Source organism: Antennarius striatus, chromosome 3 (assembly GCF_040054535.1).
Source record: "Antennarius striatus isolate MH-2024 chromosome 3, ASM4005453v1, whole genome shotgun sequence".
NCBI classification, from domain to species: Eukaryota; Metazoa; Chordata; class Actinopteri; order Lophiiformes; family Antennariidae; genus Antennarius; species Antennarius striatus.
In genome coordinates, this window is record NC_090778.1 from 3,741,166 (window position 1) to 3,756,665 (window position 15,500).

General features: G+C 41.8%; 2 protein-coding genes across 2 annotated transcripts; both read left to right on the forward strand.

Annotated features, from left to right (window-relative positions):
- Positions 1-585: 585 nt before the first annotated feature.
- On the forward strand, positions 586-10,041 carry LOC137593009 (ankyrin repeat domain-containing protein 31-like). The gene is made up of 12 exons (XM_068311568.1): positions 586-638; positions 1,754-1,980; positions 2,491-2,655; positions 2,758-2,900; positions 3,346-3,514; positions 4,092-4,246; positions 4,481-4,577; positions 5,711-5,807; positions 6,793-7,384; positions 7,550-7,690; positions 9,290-9,422; positions 9,567-10,041. The coding sequence occupies exons 2-12, from the start codon at positions 1,767-1,769 to the stop codon at positions 9,698-9,700; spliced, it is 2,040 nt and encodes a 679-aa protein (XP_068167669.1). The 5' UTR covers positions 586-638; positions 1,754-1,766; the 3' UTR covers positions 9,701-10,041.
- A 741-nt stretch (positions 10,042-10,782) lies between these two features.
- LOC137592805 (beta-1,3-galactosyl-O-glycosyl-glycoprotein beta-1,6-N-acetylglucosaminyltransferase 4-like) lies at positions 10,783-14,403 on the forward strand. The gene is made up of 3 exons (XM_068311224.1): positions 10,783-10,911; positions 11,193-11,249; positions 12,317-14,403. The coding sequence occupies exon 3, from the start codon at positions 12,318-12,320 to the stop codon at positions 13,605-13,607; it is 1,290 nt and encodes a 429-aa protein (XP_068167325.1). The 5' UTR covers positions 10,783-10,911; positions 11,193-11,249; position 12,317; the 3' UTR covers positions 13,608-14,403.
- Positions 14,404-15,500: the final 1,097 nt, after the last annotated feature.

Below are 15,500 nucleotides of genomic sequence, written 5' to 3' on the forward strand. Positions count from 1 at the left end.
AAGATGCTGAGGTTCTCTCTGGGAGTGACCAGGATGGATAGGATCAGGAATGAGTACATCAGAGGGACAGCACATGTTAGAGGTTTTGGAGATAAAGTCAGAGAGGCCAGACTGAGATGGTTTGGACATGTCCAGAGGAGAGATAGTGAATATATTGGTAGAAGGATGCTGAGTTTTGAACTGCCAGGCAGGAGGCCTAGAGGAAGACCAAAGAGGAGGTTTATGGATGTAATGAAGGAAGACATGAAGGTAGTTGGTGTGAGAGAAGAGGATTCAAAGGACAGGGCTAGATGGAGGAAATTGATTCGCTGTGGCGACCCCTGAAGGGAAAAGCCGAAAGGAAAAGAAGAAGAAGAGTGCTGCTGGACAGACAGAAACAAACAAACAAACAAAATTGAACAAGACAGTAATTATATTTAATTACACTAAAATTACTGTTTTGTGTATTTAATTTTTACGCCTAGAAATTATTTTACTTGGTTATAGATATGTAATACAGGTAGAACACCGATCGGTGATCCCTGTCTGTGAGGGTTGATTGTTCAACGATCTACTAGTTATGCCTTGTGGCTCCAGTAGGGGGCACCCAAATACCCGCTGTCGGTGCTGTTCTTCTCCTCCCTCTGCCGGTATTTAAGGTAAATAACAACCACAAAGCGCCGCAAAGTTGTTAGAATGAGTTTATTCCAGCTGTGTTTTAGTTAAATGTTATCCATATGAAGGGAAAATGCGTTTTATACTCACATTTTGGTAAAGAGTTCCCGGCTAGCCGCTGTGTAAGCTAGCAGCTCGGGTACGGACCTGAGTGCAACTGATTCATGTTTCAGTTCAGTCTTTAATCTTTAAAGATCCTCTTAACAAAATATTATCTTTTGAATTAAGATGAAAGCGTGATGCTATAAATGATTTCTTGAAAAACGATTCCTTATCTTTAGTGTTCTCTGAGTTCACAAAGCAGGAAAACAGGTAAGAAAAGTGATCTTGGAATATTTGGTGGTGATTTGAGACACGATCAGAGATGATCTGATGCCATCTGCAGCACTATAGTGGATTAAATCATTGATATATTCAAATGAATATATAAATAACCTCACTAATAACTAAGATGCACAGAGGCATTAGTGATTTCCATCTCCTGTCTAATGTTTGTATGTTTTGCTTACTAGACAGAAATATAGAGGGGTGAAAGTAAAAACAAGACAAAGGTGGAGGTGAAACTAAGAGAGATCAACACCAACAAATGCAGAAATCTAGAGAAACATGACAGGAGAGACAGAGAGGGAGCAAGAGCAGGAAGAACCAGATGAGAAATAGTAAAGCATGAAGATTGTTATCAACTGTTTAACTAAAAACAATGGCAAATGAAATTCCTGCATCTTTTGCAAGTTTTTTTGATCCAATCCTCCTCTATGCACCTGCACTGTTAAAAATAGCTTGACTACTTTTTTGTTGCTGAAAAATTAGAGTTCAATACAATATGTGGGAGAACTGATAGGTCAGATCCAAAAAACATTCTTGCAGAGAAATCTAATGCAATAAATGTACTGTATTTAAAATGTACAAAAAAGAAAAAATAGGGTCAGAGTATCTGCAGTTCTGTTTGCCAATAAAAGTCGGACTTCCCAGTAAATAAACTTGTGACTTCGTGTTTGTCATAGTTTGTCTCTCAGATACACATTAGGGTTAGGGTTTCGTTTGGATAAAGCAGTGGATGACGTAATATACGCCACCTTTGTCTGTGTGTTTCTCCCAGAGTCATTCTGAAGATGGCTGACAGTCAGAATCAACTTCAGAACATGAATGGAGATGCATCATCTTCAGATAATGACTCTGTCAGCTTGTTGTGTCATCTTCCTGCCTATAATAGCACCTTGCCAGCTGAGGATATGGACATTCATGATTTAGATTCACAAACTGATAACCAAGTGCAGAAAGAGGAAATGGAAGCAGAGACACATCAACAGAATGCACCCCCCTCAGGTATTTCTGACACCTCAATAACAGAAATTTGTGTAGACATCATTTTAATAAAATATTTTCCGGTATTTATAACAAATTTTTTACTCTTTACTTCATACTTATTTTTTAATGTGATGCTTAACTGCTTAATTAAGTAATTCTTTAATTGCCCCTTGGGGACAAATAAAGTTTTTTGAATTTGAATTGAATTAACCTATTGTTGTGCTTTGTTATATGACATAATCACCAACTCATGTATCATTCACACTCATGTATCGTCCTGGAAATGCCATCTTTGCTGCCTCTGCCTTGTGTTTGCACCCAGGTCCTGACAGATTTTAATGAAACGACACTTAAAACAAAATTTAATTCCTATTTGTAAATACAAATACATATATACATTGTTAATACAGTGACTGTGACATTGTTTAATGGTATTGTTTATTATTTGTTAATAGCAATCAGTCTTTACAACACATTTTTTCATATTTAATCTTCATGTATTCCACAAATGCTTGTTTATCATTAAAGCAGCAGAAATCCAGCCGTGTGTGAAAATCCCAAGCAAAAACAATCTTCACAGGAAAAACGAATGGGGAGAGACTTATTTGCACAAAGCATGCAAGAGGAAAGATCTGGCACGGGTGAAAGCACTCATTCAAGCTGGAATCAGCATCGACATGAAGGATCACGCAGGTTAGATACTTAATCACTTCTAGATTTGTAACCCATGAAGCATTGATTAGCTGTCAGACACACAACCGTTCCTCCTCAGTAAATATTGGCTTGAATTGTCAGGCTGGACCGCTCTTCACGAAGCTTCTTCCAGTGGTGTCAAGGCAGTGGTTGAGGAGCTGCTGAAGGCTGGAGCTGATGTTAATGTGAGAAGCTTCGATGGTGTCACACCCCTACATGATGCTGTTTCTGCTGGGCACTATGAGGTGAGACAAACGCATAGGAAGCAACAGCTTCCTCTTACAAAGACATTAATATCAACTCCAATACCTACTTTCTGTCGTTCTCCCTCTGCTGTGGTGATTTTTGGACAAACAAGATGTGCTGTGGTTCAATGAAAATAAAATCCTCGATGCATCCCTTCATCTGGATTTGCAGCAGATAGATGGAGTTGTTTCCTGGAGCACACTGTGAAAGTTTTGAGACAAAGATGTCTGACATACCACTGCATTGTGTCGCCCTAAAAAGCAGAGTTCACATCTCAGGGTTCATATCGCAGCACTACAGCTGTCTGAGCTCCTAAAACATGTATTTATACATTAAAACCCCGCTCACAGACATATTTTGTGGTAGGGCAGCAGTAGGTCAGTATGAGGTAGAATGTTTTATCCACAGTATCAAAGATTTGTGAAATATGTGTTTATTATGTAGGTGGCAAAACTTCTCCTTCAGTTCGGATCAGACCCCAGCAACACGACTGCTGGTGGCCTCAACGCACGAGACATGGCGCAGGAGGAGGACATGAAGGAGCTGCTCTTCAACTCCCAGGCACACAATGTTTTGCATGAGCATGATGCTCTGGCAGCATCCAGACAAGCAGGTGAGCCCCCCATCATTGAATTCATGAATTCAAGTGTTGAATTCATGAATCCAACATTTGATCTGGTTTCATGCAAAAATTTGCTGTTTTTTTTCCCCATTAATTGCTTCAACAAAAGGAGTTTAAAATTTAATTTCATTCACCATCTCCTCACCCACATTTCTTTAAACTGTTTGGAACCATGGAAAGAAGTTCCTTTTCTTGTTTATCACAAAGTGTTTCAACCATTCTTTCAATTTTACTTCATTATTGTATATAATTTTATTATCAAAATTTAAAAACATTACTTCATGATTCTGCATTCATCCAAAAACATGTTAGTTATAGAATACTGCTGCAGATAATAACAATAATCATGTGTCTTTGAATTTTGTTAGAAATGTGTAACTGTTTTAACTAAATCCAATGTTCACGTTTAACACTGAAGCCTAGTAGAGTATTCTTTTGTGTCCAGTGCTGAACAAACCACATACCAGAGCTTCTTAATTCAGTGTGTGTCCCATTGTGCGGCATGCTTTAAACAGTAGTTGGGACAGATCGTGACTTCAGCTGACATTTGATTTTGTGGTTCTTTCAGGTGACACATCCTCAGAGATTCACTGTCACATGCAGCTCCCCTGTCAGAGCAGCGTCAGCAGCAGCCCCGATGACAAAGCAGACGTAGAATCCAGAGAATCAGGTGACGGAGACGGAGCCAGAGAGCCTGGTGACATTCAGAGAAAGAAAGATAACGTGAGAGCTCTTTACAGCTGCATCAGCCTCAGAGACGACTGTGAACTGTTTTTATTCTAGGCTGGATTAAATGTACCGAGACAAAAAAAGGCATCTTTTATACCTCCTTCAAACGCAGCTCCAGACATCTGATGTTGTTCTCTGACAGACGTGTAGCATCGCTCGACTGAACGCTTCCCTGTTTAGCTTTGATGTGACGCTAGTGATGTTTCACAAATGATCCTTTTTTTACAGCGAAGACATTCAGAGGCTGTGATGATGGCTTTAGAAGAGGTGAGGAGGAAACAAAAATCCGTGTCAACGTGGCCTCTGGCGGGTCCAGAGGATGCAGGTAGAGTAACAGCAGGCAGTACAACCTGTCAATATCACAGGTTAGTCCCAAGCAGTTTCACTGTCTACGCAGCAGAGTCCCTCAGCCTTCCTCAGACTGGAACTAAGAAGAAACAACTCATGAGGGGGGGTCCCACTCCCAGGAGAGCACTGGAATAGATGCAGTGTGTGCAGAACAGACCTAAAATTCATTTCAGACAGTTTGGGTTGGTATAAAACTGTCATTTTAAAGAGGATGGATTGAGTTTTCTGAGCTGCTGATGGTCACTGCTGAATTTCTGTGTGAGTCAGAACAATTCAGAGCGTGGATTTTTGTTTCGTGCAATTTTGTTTCTTCCTTTGTCAAGGCAGATCAGATCAGTGACGTGTGACTGACCACCTCTCTTTGTTATGTCAACTCCCTTTGACAGTTAAAGAAGACTCAGAAGGACTGAAACACACTGGATGATAAAAATAAGTTTGGGACGCGACAAAGTCAGAATAACATCCATAATATCAAAAGAGAATCAAGACAGCATGGCAATAAAAAAAACAAAACTAAAAATATTGAATCAGAAAATGCAATATAATCAAACAATGGAATAAATGGATACAAGAGAGCATGACGTCCCTTAAAAGATCATTTACAAATGAGAGATTTAAAAGAGGTTTCAGTTTCTGGGTCTTTTCTCCTCATGTTGATCGGTTTGAACCTTCTGACCTTTAGATTTGCATCTGGAGAAGGTTTCACCAGAGGATGTAAGGTCACTGAAAAAAGTCATTGTAGCTGCTGTCAGTTCAGTGACAGCTCAGAGGCTCAGACCTGCTGTAAAAATGAAGGTAAAACCTTAAAGTCTCAAGCAACAATAAAACAAACAAAAACCAGTGTCAGGATAGAGCCGATGTGATGTCATCTAGTGATGTACAGTCAGTCAGGTAGAGGTGCAGCTTCTAACAGCTTCTTTCTTTAAAGCGGTGCTTGTTGTACCGCATTATTGCGTCAAATCTTTGCTTCTGTCAAGGAATTTGTCCTTGTGTTCATTGTTTGGGTGGTTTGAGAGAGCATAGCACACATCCAACTGGTGTTACTATTGCAAATACAGTATGTGAAATGGTGATGACAATCAGATTCACTGAAGCTGTGCTCCTTTGCAGGAACGTTCGGCGCTGCTCTCGCACAGATCCAGGACGTGCTGATCAAGGTTCTCAACATACAGCAGCTGGAGAAGGATCGTCTCGCCCACACCTGTCGGTAAGTTCAGTAGCATCCGATCATCCTTGAACTCGTTGAAGACCGAGCACAGTGTTAGTGAGACGACACTAGTCGCTCACTCATAAGGATGTTCAGTAATACTGACAGATCGGCAATGTTAAAAATGACCAGCATGTCCACAGCTGAAGGTTTTTAGGCCGGTGCAGGAAGCGGGTTATTTGTAAGAATCTCTAAACTATTGATGTGGACATGGAAGTGAGGGAAGGACAAATAAAGCTCGCGAAACGAAATATAGAATAAAGTCTGTACAGTATGTGCTGCCGGGGTGCGTCCTGATCCAGGTTTGAGTATCTCCGTCCTGAATGCTAAAGCTGCGTTCAGACTGGTAGTCAAAATCTCATTTTTAGCGCATCCAGATTGAAAACGGATGGATCTTATGAAGTCTGAACATGTGGTCCAGTCTGAACAGAACAAGATCCCATTTGGACACTTGCTAAAAAACAGTGGACAGTCAGCCCTAAAAATCAGATATGAAAGGAAATCTGATTGGAATCCGATTTGCCTGCAGTCTGAGCGCAGCCTTAATTATCAATATCCTGCTCAGCATGATGCTTGTTTTTAAGGTGCGAATATGTTTGTAAATGTTTGTTCAGAATGAATGTGGTTCATGTTACCACATGGTTTTTAAAAAAGCAGAGGTTTTTAGTTTTTACTGAGGCAAAGTCTTTTCAAAGCTTCTTCATTCCGTGGGTTCTTGTAATTGAGGTAAAGTAGGAGACTTAGCCGATGGTCATAAGTTTAAAAAGTTTATTCCTGACAACACGTCTAATACGGATATCCGGGCCCTCTCCGTCTCCCTGACTGCCGGTACTACATGGGTCTTACATCAGGCTGAAGAAGAGCAAATTCTAATTCATTATCAACTGTTTAGTAGAAGCAGAAATGTTCGTACAGTTGATTTAAAGACATTTTTAACAGAGGTGACCCAGCAGTTGTCTGACCAGCAGTGGTATTCTTTCTGCAGGAAAGCGTCCAACTGCCTTGTGAGGCGTCTGTTGAGAAGTCCACTCGCCTCCCTTGCTTCGTGTCAGAGCACCTTGGTGGAGATCCTGCAGCAGCAAATGCATATGGAGGAGTTGTATCTCGCTATGAAGACCAGATATTCCCTTCATTCTCCCAATAATCCAAGAAGTACTGAGGCGACGCGACAGCCGGATCGCCTCGACGCGCCGGCGTCCGTACCAGCCTCTCCCGAAGCTGCAAAAAGGAACAGCTGCAGTCAAAACAGTCAAAGAAAGACGAGCCAGATACTGGTTGGACGGACCAATCAGTTCAGGTCAGCGCCAGAAATCAGCTCCAGAGACTTTGAAGTGGCCAGGCATCCCGCTCCATCGAGTGCAAAGAGGAAGATACGCATCAACGCGCTGGATCAGAAAGCCAGCAGCTCTCAGGGCTGCACCGAGCCAGCAGAAAATACTTCACAACACATCGGCTTTGAGAGCAAAAGAAAGAAGGTGCTCGTACAGACGAGTACTGGAGACAAAGGCAGACATCTATCCACGCTCATTCAGAGGGGAGTTCTGTCACCTGGAAGTTCTCTACAGCTGCTGCTGAAGGTCAGGCAAAGCTCTGCTCTTTAAAACTCTTAAATCTTCCAGCAGGTGTCACAAACAAACTCTCTTTCCAGCTCCCTTGACACAGACTTTTTGTTGGATGTACTGCTATCTCTCAAAAACATCTTAGTGAATTAAGAGGATGTTCTTTTTGTCTCGGTCCTGCAGGGTCAGTGGCACCTTGCTCACGTGTTGGGTGACGGCGCGCTGAGGGACTGTAAAAGCAAACTGCACAAGACTCCAGAACGCTGGCTGGAGTCTATCCTCGGCAACAACATCCCAGTCAGCTCAACGTACGCCTGGGACAAGGTGAGTCTCCAAAACTGAATAATACCTCAGACAGCACTCAGCACATACAAATGTCTACGGAAATGAGAAATACTCCCATTGATCGCCTTTTCATTGAGACTCATAAACAGAGAGATGACAGTGCATGAAAAATAGTCATTGTTCACTCTGAAGCGATCGCTGCAGTGGAGACGCTGATGCCAAAAACAGATTTAGTCTGCTTCCTACTGGGGAAATTTATTGATCCCTCACTAGTCTTACTTCATTTCTGTCTCAGACATTAATCAGAAATCACATGAATGCCAGATCGTCAGCCAAGGTGGAGTTTATTACATTTTCTTTGTACATACAGATTTTTATCACTTTTTAACTTCAACATTGCGAGGCAGTACATTTATAATAAATAACAAGGCAGTCAGAGACTGCAACATCCCGTGACCCCCCTGAATACAAAATTTTACCCTGATCTATATAAATTTTACCCTGGCTGGTGCTTTTAACAAAGAGGAAGCACTGTTGATGAAAGTCTGCTCTGCAGCATTCAGGCGGACAGTTGAGCTCTACTAATCTGACATTTTTTAAGTTACATGATTTATTCTGAAACAATTAAGTGGATGTAATATTTTTCTAAGTAGGATTTCTTCTATGAAACTATCATAAATAAAGATTATAGATTGTAATGAAATGAACTTTGATAATGTCATTGAAATTATTGTTTTTTTTCACTCACGTTAGCTTGTCTTGAAACATGTCAACAACGTGCTAACAACATGTTAACAACCCCTGAAACTAACACACACACACACACACACACACACACACACACACACACACACACACACACACACACACACGCACGCACACACACAAGGAGCCTGTAGACAAAAAGGATATAAAATGGGAGGCAGAGTGAGGGGCAGCTCCATAGTGGTGCGCCTCCAATGAGCAGCTTGTAAGGGGGCGGTGCCTTGCTCAGGGGCACTTCGGCAGTGCCCGTGGGTGTGAACTGACACCTCCCACTGCCAGCTCACACTCCAGACGTTTTGGCCCACACGGATCTTGAACCGGTCTTGAGCTGCCGCCGCCCCGAATGATGGGAACAAGTTGTTGCTTAACTTCTTCAAATTGAATTCAAGTCACCCATCACTTGCATTTTGAATTTGGGGTGCCAGAAAGTTTGAATGTGGAATAACCTCTCTGAGGTGACTGTACATCCTCTCATGAATCCATCTGACCCCTGATTTACCGTAAAGAACCATCTCCCGCTGTCTGCTCTCCTCCTTGTCTGTTGATGTGGAACAACGTTCACCTCTTTGCTGTTTCCTGCCTCCCAGGGAGGGTCTGTAGAGACAGAGCAAGACGCAGCATTAGTCTGTAAATTATTGAGTGTTCACTGTAGAGTCTGCAGCAGCACACACACACACACACACACACACACTGCTCTTCCTCAACATCTTCCACCTCATTGGGAAAATTTAAAAAGGCCTGTTGTTCCACAGTAATGAGATGAGATGATCTCTCAGGTTTGGTGTCTGTAATGCTGTCATGAATAACTCATTCACATAAGCAGACGTGTCAGTAAACCTTGTTTGTGATGAAGTCCTTCTGCTGTTTCCTCAGGTACTGTTCCGAGACCAACCTCTGGCTTATCATTTATTGAACACGGAGGCCGAAGCAGACACAACAGAGTCACGTCCTGCAGACGAAGCTCCGCGCAGCAAAGCTGGATCTGTTCCTGAGGAACCGCTCCCAGGTCTGTGATTCCTGTCTGCTGACACGACGTACCCCGTATCCACTCATCCTGCCTCTGACACTTCCTGAGGGGCAAGTCTCGCTAATAAAAAAGCGTGCAGGACTTGAATATTTATGTTTGATTACCTTTCGGTTTTTTTAATAGATGCAGGCAGCCTGAACCACCTCATGAAAGTCAAGCTAATCCATCTGGTGAACGAAGAGGACTTCCTGCCAAACGTAGTTCTGGACCACCACTGGGAGAAGCTCCAGGAGTCAGATGACTGGGGGAGGAGTTAAAATAACTATCATCTCCTATGTTTGGATATAACTTTGGATTATTTTGTTTCAAAGATTTCAATTTGATTTTTAAACTAATCTACAAATTTTTTTTTTTTTTTTAGACTGTGTTTAGACCAGTTTCTTGTGTTTATTTTTTATTATTCTTAGTGTTCTCACCAGTGTCTGTTCAGATAAGCTAATTTAGACAGTATGTGGTAGAAGATCACATCAAATTTTGTGGCAGAACAAGATTTTTCTATATTTTAATAAATTTCATGAACATTGTGTGTACAGTTTTGACTCATTGATCAAACGAACAGTGTTCGTGTGTTCGCCGTTCGTCCACCAAATATCGTCACAACCGTTGCAGATAGAAAGATGAAAGAAAAAGCACATTACTCAGGCAGCAAAGGGGCCAAAAATAAGATGACAAGAAAACTAGGTCAAGGTCAAATTTCAACTTTGGTGCATTTTTTTTTTTTTTGCACTTATCTCAAGAAACAAGGGGATGAAAATTAGATCACAACCTTGACTTTGAAAAACATGGTCAAGGTCAAATTTTTTCACTTTTATACCTTTTTTTAGGTACACATCTCTGAAACCTGACGAGATTTTAATCAAAAAACAAAAAGCAACATTTTCAGGAAGCCAGAGGCACAAAAATGTGTAGGTCATGGTTAAAGTTTGAAATCAGGGGTGTTTGTTTTTTTTTTTGATATAGGTGTGGAGCCTTGCTGGACAGTCAGAACTAGAAATGGATATGACGGGTTACAGATCAGCTCCTCTGCTTATTTTCTTTGTCAGGCGCAGGTAAACCACGCTGAAGCAGGAGGAGAGATAATTCAGTTTATTTAGGTGTGTTTTTTCTGGTTGGTTAAACAGCCTCAGCTTCAGGGTGGGAAATGCCAGCTGTGGCCTCCGGCAGGGCGTGATGGTGGCTGCCGTCCCGCTGCGTCCCGACGCGGGGCTGCGTAAAGACGGGTGGTGGGTGGAGCGCAGCCTCGCTTATTCTTGGATCGAATTGAAGAAGGTTAATCATTAGAAGGAGGGTGGTGAATGTATCTGGTGGTGGTTATATGCTCGATGTGACCGAGGTGGGGGGGGAGTGGGCGGACTGCTGCCGGGACTATCCCCTCCAGCCACTCCCCAGCCAGCGCTCGCTCCAGTCCGCGGTGGAGCGCCGGGCACAGCAGACAGGACTCATGACCGGTCGGGTCTTCACACATGGGGTGAGTATTGTGCTCCTTTATAGTGTTACAAGTGTTTGTACTGCGGTCATCGAGTGATTCCTTCAGGGGGGAAAGTGCTCCGACGTGACACCGGTGCGTAATGCGGAGACGCATTCTGGCTCCAGACTCAGCCAGCGAAGCTCCAGCAGTTGTGTTGAAGTGTTTAAATCGCAGTGGTGCTGCTATGTTGGCTTATTGTTGTCATGTCTTCTTTTTTTTTTCTCCATTTCGTGCAGCTTTCTTTGCGTTTTGACTTTGGACTTGTTTCTTTTTATATTAAGGTTCGTATGTGGGAGAAGTTTGAAGACAGAAGCGCAAGGACAACTTTAGAGAGCAAGGTAAATCAGGCAACACGGGATCGTCCAGAAGAATTATTTTGCATTTAATTTTCATTGTCATTTTTCATCCATTTAATTACCTTTCCAAACAATTAGTGGAAAAATATATGTATATTGGTGTATTATGTAAGAAAAATACATTCTATTTGATCATGCACCCAAAAAGGGGGGGAAATAAGGTAAATAAAACTGTATTTAAGTGATTCTCTGTCAGCAATTCATGTTTATGCTTTCCCTATGTTAAAGCTATTTAAGTCTGACTATCCTGACAACTGCTAAGAGAAATCAAAGGAAGAGTTATAATCCAGTCATCATCTAAGAGCTGCACAGCTGAAGAGCATTTTAACTGTTAAAGAGGATGGAGACTTTGAATTAAAATGTTTTTAAAAACTAAGTGTACCATCACAAAATAAACAAAACTACTCTATTCCACATCATAACATAAAATCCTAATCTCCATGTGGCCTGCAATCCCAAACTAATTATGAAATACAATTATTTATTTAATATTATTTAAGATAAAATCTTTACTTTGAAGTTCTGACCCGGCAGAGAAGAATCAGCGTGTGTTTGTGCATTGAGTGAGAAATCTCCATCTCTGCATACCTCACTGTTAGCCTGTTACCAGGAAGCAGCGTGACACAGAGCAGAGGCAGCTCTGCTCGACCTGCAGAAACACACACTTCTGTTGAACTAAGCTCACTTCACAGCTCACCACTGTGTGAGCAGAGCTCTCACATTCGTCTCATGTAAGGCTGCAAACGCTCGGATTTGACCAGCTCCCTCAGATGGTTTTAAACGAGAAACAACAAGAAAGATTTCAGCATTTTAAAATTGCAAGTCACACCATTGCAGTTTGATTTTAGCTTCTGAATAAGAGCCATATCAGCCGTGTGGAATCATTCTTGTTTTTGTGAATTCCATGAATCTCCTGTCATAATTCATGCACTTTTTTTTTACAACATTGTGGGCATCTTTTTTTTTTTTTTCTTTTATGGTTAAATATTCTGTTAACTTGAAGATCAATCCAATGTCTTATTATTATTTTTAATCCCTTCTATTTTCAGAATGAAAATAAGATGTGCCCACTACATACATAGATTGAGACACAGGTGCTTCCTGTTTGCTCTGTCTCTGTTGGCCGTCTGCCTGCTCAAGCTGGTCTACATTAAAGTGGCGGTGAGCGACAGCATCTATATTGAGCCCTATGGAATCACTGTGAGCTTATCTGGAAGCCACAACCGCAGGTATGACATCAACTGCACGGCCATCTACGAGCTGGACCCCGTGGAGGTCGGTAAAGCTCTGGAGATAAAGCGGAAAGTCATTGTGGACGTGGACGATGATAGCACCGCGAGCTTGACCTCAGACTGTCCGGCTTTTATCAAAACAAGGGCTTACAATGAGGTGTCGGCGTCAAATGCAGAGCGGGGCTTCCCATTGGCTTACTCCCTGGTGGTGCATAAGAACGCGCCCATGGTGGAGCGTATACTTCACGCCATCTACGCACCTCATAACATCTACTGCATTCACTACGATCAGAAATCCTCTCCAGCTTTTGTAAAAGCGATTAAAAACCTCGCTCGGTGTATTCCAAACGTGTTTATTGCCTCAAAGTTGGAGTCTGTGGAATACGCCCACATCAGTAGACTTAACGCTGACTTAAACTGTCTCTCTGACCTGCTGAGGTCAGAGGTCACATGGAAGTATGTCATTAACTTGTGCGGCCAGGATTTCCCGCTCAAGTCGAACTACGAGCTGGTGACGGAACTGAAGAAGCTTAACGGCAGTAACATGCTGGAGTCCAGTCGACCCAGCGAACTGAAGAAACAGCGCTTCAGCTTCCACCACGAGCTGAAAAACGTGCCTTACGAATATCATCGCATTCCCGTCAAAACCACTGCGGCCAAAGACGCCCCGCCTCACGGCATTGAGATGTTCATCGGCAGCGCCTATTTCGTCCTTTCACGGGATTTTGTGAATCACATCAGCCACAGCCGAGTGGTGAAGGACTTTCTGACCTGGTCTGCTGACACGTACTCTCCAGATGAACACTTCTGGGCGACCCTTGTGAGGGTCCCCGGGGTGCCCGGACACATTCCTAGGTCAGAAGGGGATGTTACCGATCTGAAAAGCAAAACTCGATTGGTCAAATGGAACTATCTAGAGGGAAATCTTTACCCAGCATGCACAGGTACGCACATGAGGAGCGTGTGCATCTATGGAGCTGCTGAGCTTCGCTGGCTTCTTAACTACGGCCACTGGTTTGCTAACAAATTTGACCCCAAAGTGGATCCGATTCTGATTAAGTGTTTGGAGGAGAAACTGATGGAGAAACGGCAAAATGTTCAAACATGACAGTAAAGGGAAAAGAGGCTAGAATGTAGCTCCTCTTTATAGTTAGCAAAATAATCACTGTGCTTAAGTGCAATTCTGAGATGCTGTAGACCAGAGTACTGTACTTGAGTTTTTATATTTTGTTGAACTCTACTGGGATAAAACCTAACATGGTAGTTGATGGCATATGTCAGATGTAAAACACATGATGAGGTCATAAAACATGCATTCCAATAATTTAGATGAAGAGTCTCCACCTGGTCCATGTGCAACATAAACACCACATCAATAATGTACCAGTAATTTAACACTGTGAAAAGGGACCTTCAGAACTGTTTAATTACATTAAAAGGTGCACTTAACCATAAATTGTCTACATATTGATTGATGGACTTTTACTTTTAAGGAGTGTTTGGTTTTTTGGTTTTTTTAATACCATGGTATTTGTAAGGAATTTGTGTTCTCATTCAACTCTGGCAGAATAGTTCCTTCATTCTAATAACTGTCAAACAGCCACACAGGACATTTGATCAGTAATGAGAGGAAATGAGAAAAGTGCCTTTGTCTAAAAGGTTTAGTTCAGGAAACAGCACCCTGAAGACAAATACCACTGGATGTCGCATCCAAACACAGCCTGACCAGACTTACTGTATGTATTCTGGAGTGGAAATGCCAAAGACTTGTGCTGTTCTCACGTGTTCTGTAAACGAAATGTTCCACCAGCTCTTCTAGTCGTGATGATAGAAAGTGAAGTGAAATAGTTTTGATTGATAGGAAAGCCTTCTTCTTGGATGATTTATTTATTCCTGAATAAAAACTGATGCTTCTTACAGGTTGTCTGCCCTGTTTATATACACACATATACGTATATGTATGTTCATGTTTATGTATATATAGTATACACACACACACACACACACACACACACACATATATATATATATATAAATGTATATATATATATTAATATATATATAATGTATATACACACATATGTAAAAGTATATATGTACATATTGCCTGAGATCATGCTATTTGCTCTCAGGCACTGTCTTTTCATCAGTAACTGACTGAAGCCTGAACTCTGATGAATGATCAATAACTATTCATAGCTTTACCCAATCAGTTATAGGTAAGATTAAAAGTAAAATTATTCAGCCACCATTGTGCACTAGGTTCATTCCATCATTAGCTGTTTATAATAAAACAAGAACAATAGAATAAAATTGAATAGATCAATACAAGATATGACATCAGAGGATATTGAAACGGGTTTTTCTGAAAGCTGTTCATGGATTTGCTCTTGGTTCCAGCATTTAGACCGGGACAGGCTTCATGATGTCGGAATATGTTCAGCATGTACTTTGGGCTAAAGGATAAATAAAATGGAACTGGCAGGTTGTTTCCAAGCAGACCCCGCCTTAAACCGATTCCTCTCATTTATCGGGACTGGTCTAATTTGCTCTTCTTATCCATGTAGATGTGAGTCGTGATCTTTTTTCATCTACAGACCCTCCGCCTCTGTGCGGCTAACTGCAGAGAGCACCGTTTTAATTTCCTCTGTGGCTGGCTCCAGACTTGGCTCCAAATACTGATGACTTAACGGGACTGACATAAAGTCTGAATGTGAGGAGGCAGGAGCAACATAAGTCACGGTGCTTAAGCATCGACTCCTGGGCCTCAGTCTGTTATACACCATAGAGGAAGGAAAAAGTCCTGCATCTCACCCACCCAGACCAGTGAAATCAAAATAAAAAAGATGGAGAGAGACCTACTTTTTACTGAAATGTATTTCTAAAGATGGGGAACACGATTCCAGAGTCAACATTAGACGCGTAAATCAGATATCTCAGACAGGTATATTAGTCTTTCAGGTTCCCGTTCCACCTTGTTCCAGTCTTGAATATCATCTAC

Excerpts from the sequence above, each read along its gene's own strand:
- LOC137593009 (XM_068311568.1), top strand. The coding sequence starts at position 1,767 with ATGGCTGACAGTCAGAATCAACTTCAGAACATGAATGGAGATGCATCA. Across the intron at positions 2,656-2,757 it reads CGACATGAAGGATCACGCAG|GCTGGACCGCTCTTCACGAA; the intron begins GTTAGATACTTA and ends TTGAATTGTCAG. Across the intron at positions 7,691-9,289 it reads CAACGTACGCCTGGGACAAG|GTACTGTTCCGAGACCAACC; the intron begins GTGAGTCTCCAA and ends CTGTTTCCTCAG.
- LOC137592805 (XM_068311224.1), top strand. The coding sequence starts at position 12,318 with ATGAAAATAAGATGTGCCCACTACATACATAGATTGAGACACAGGTGC.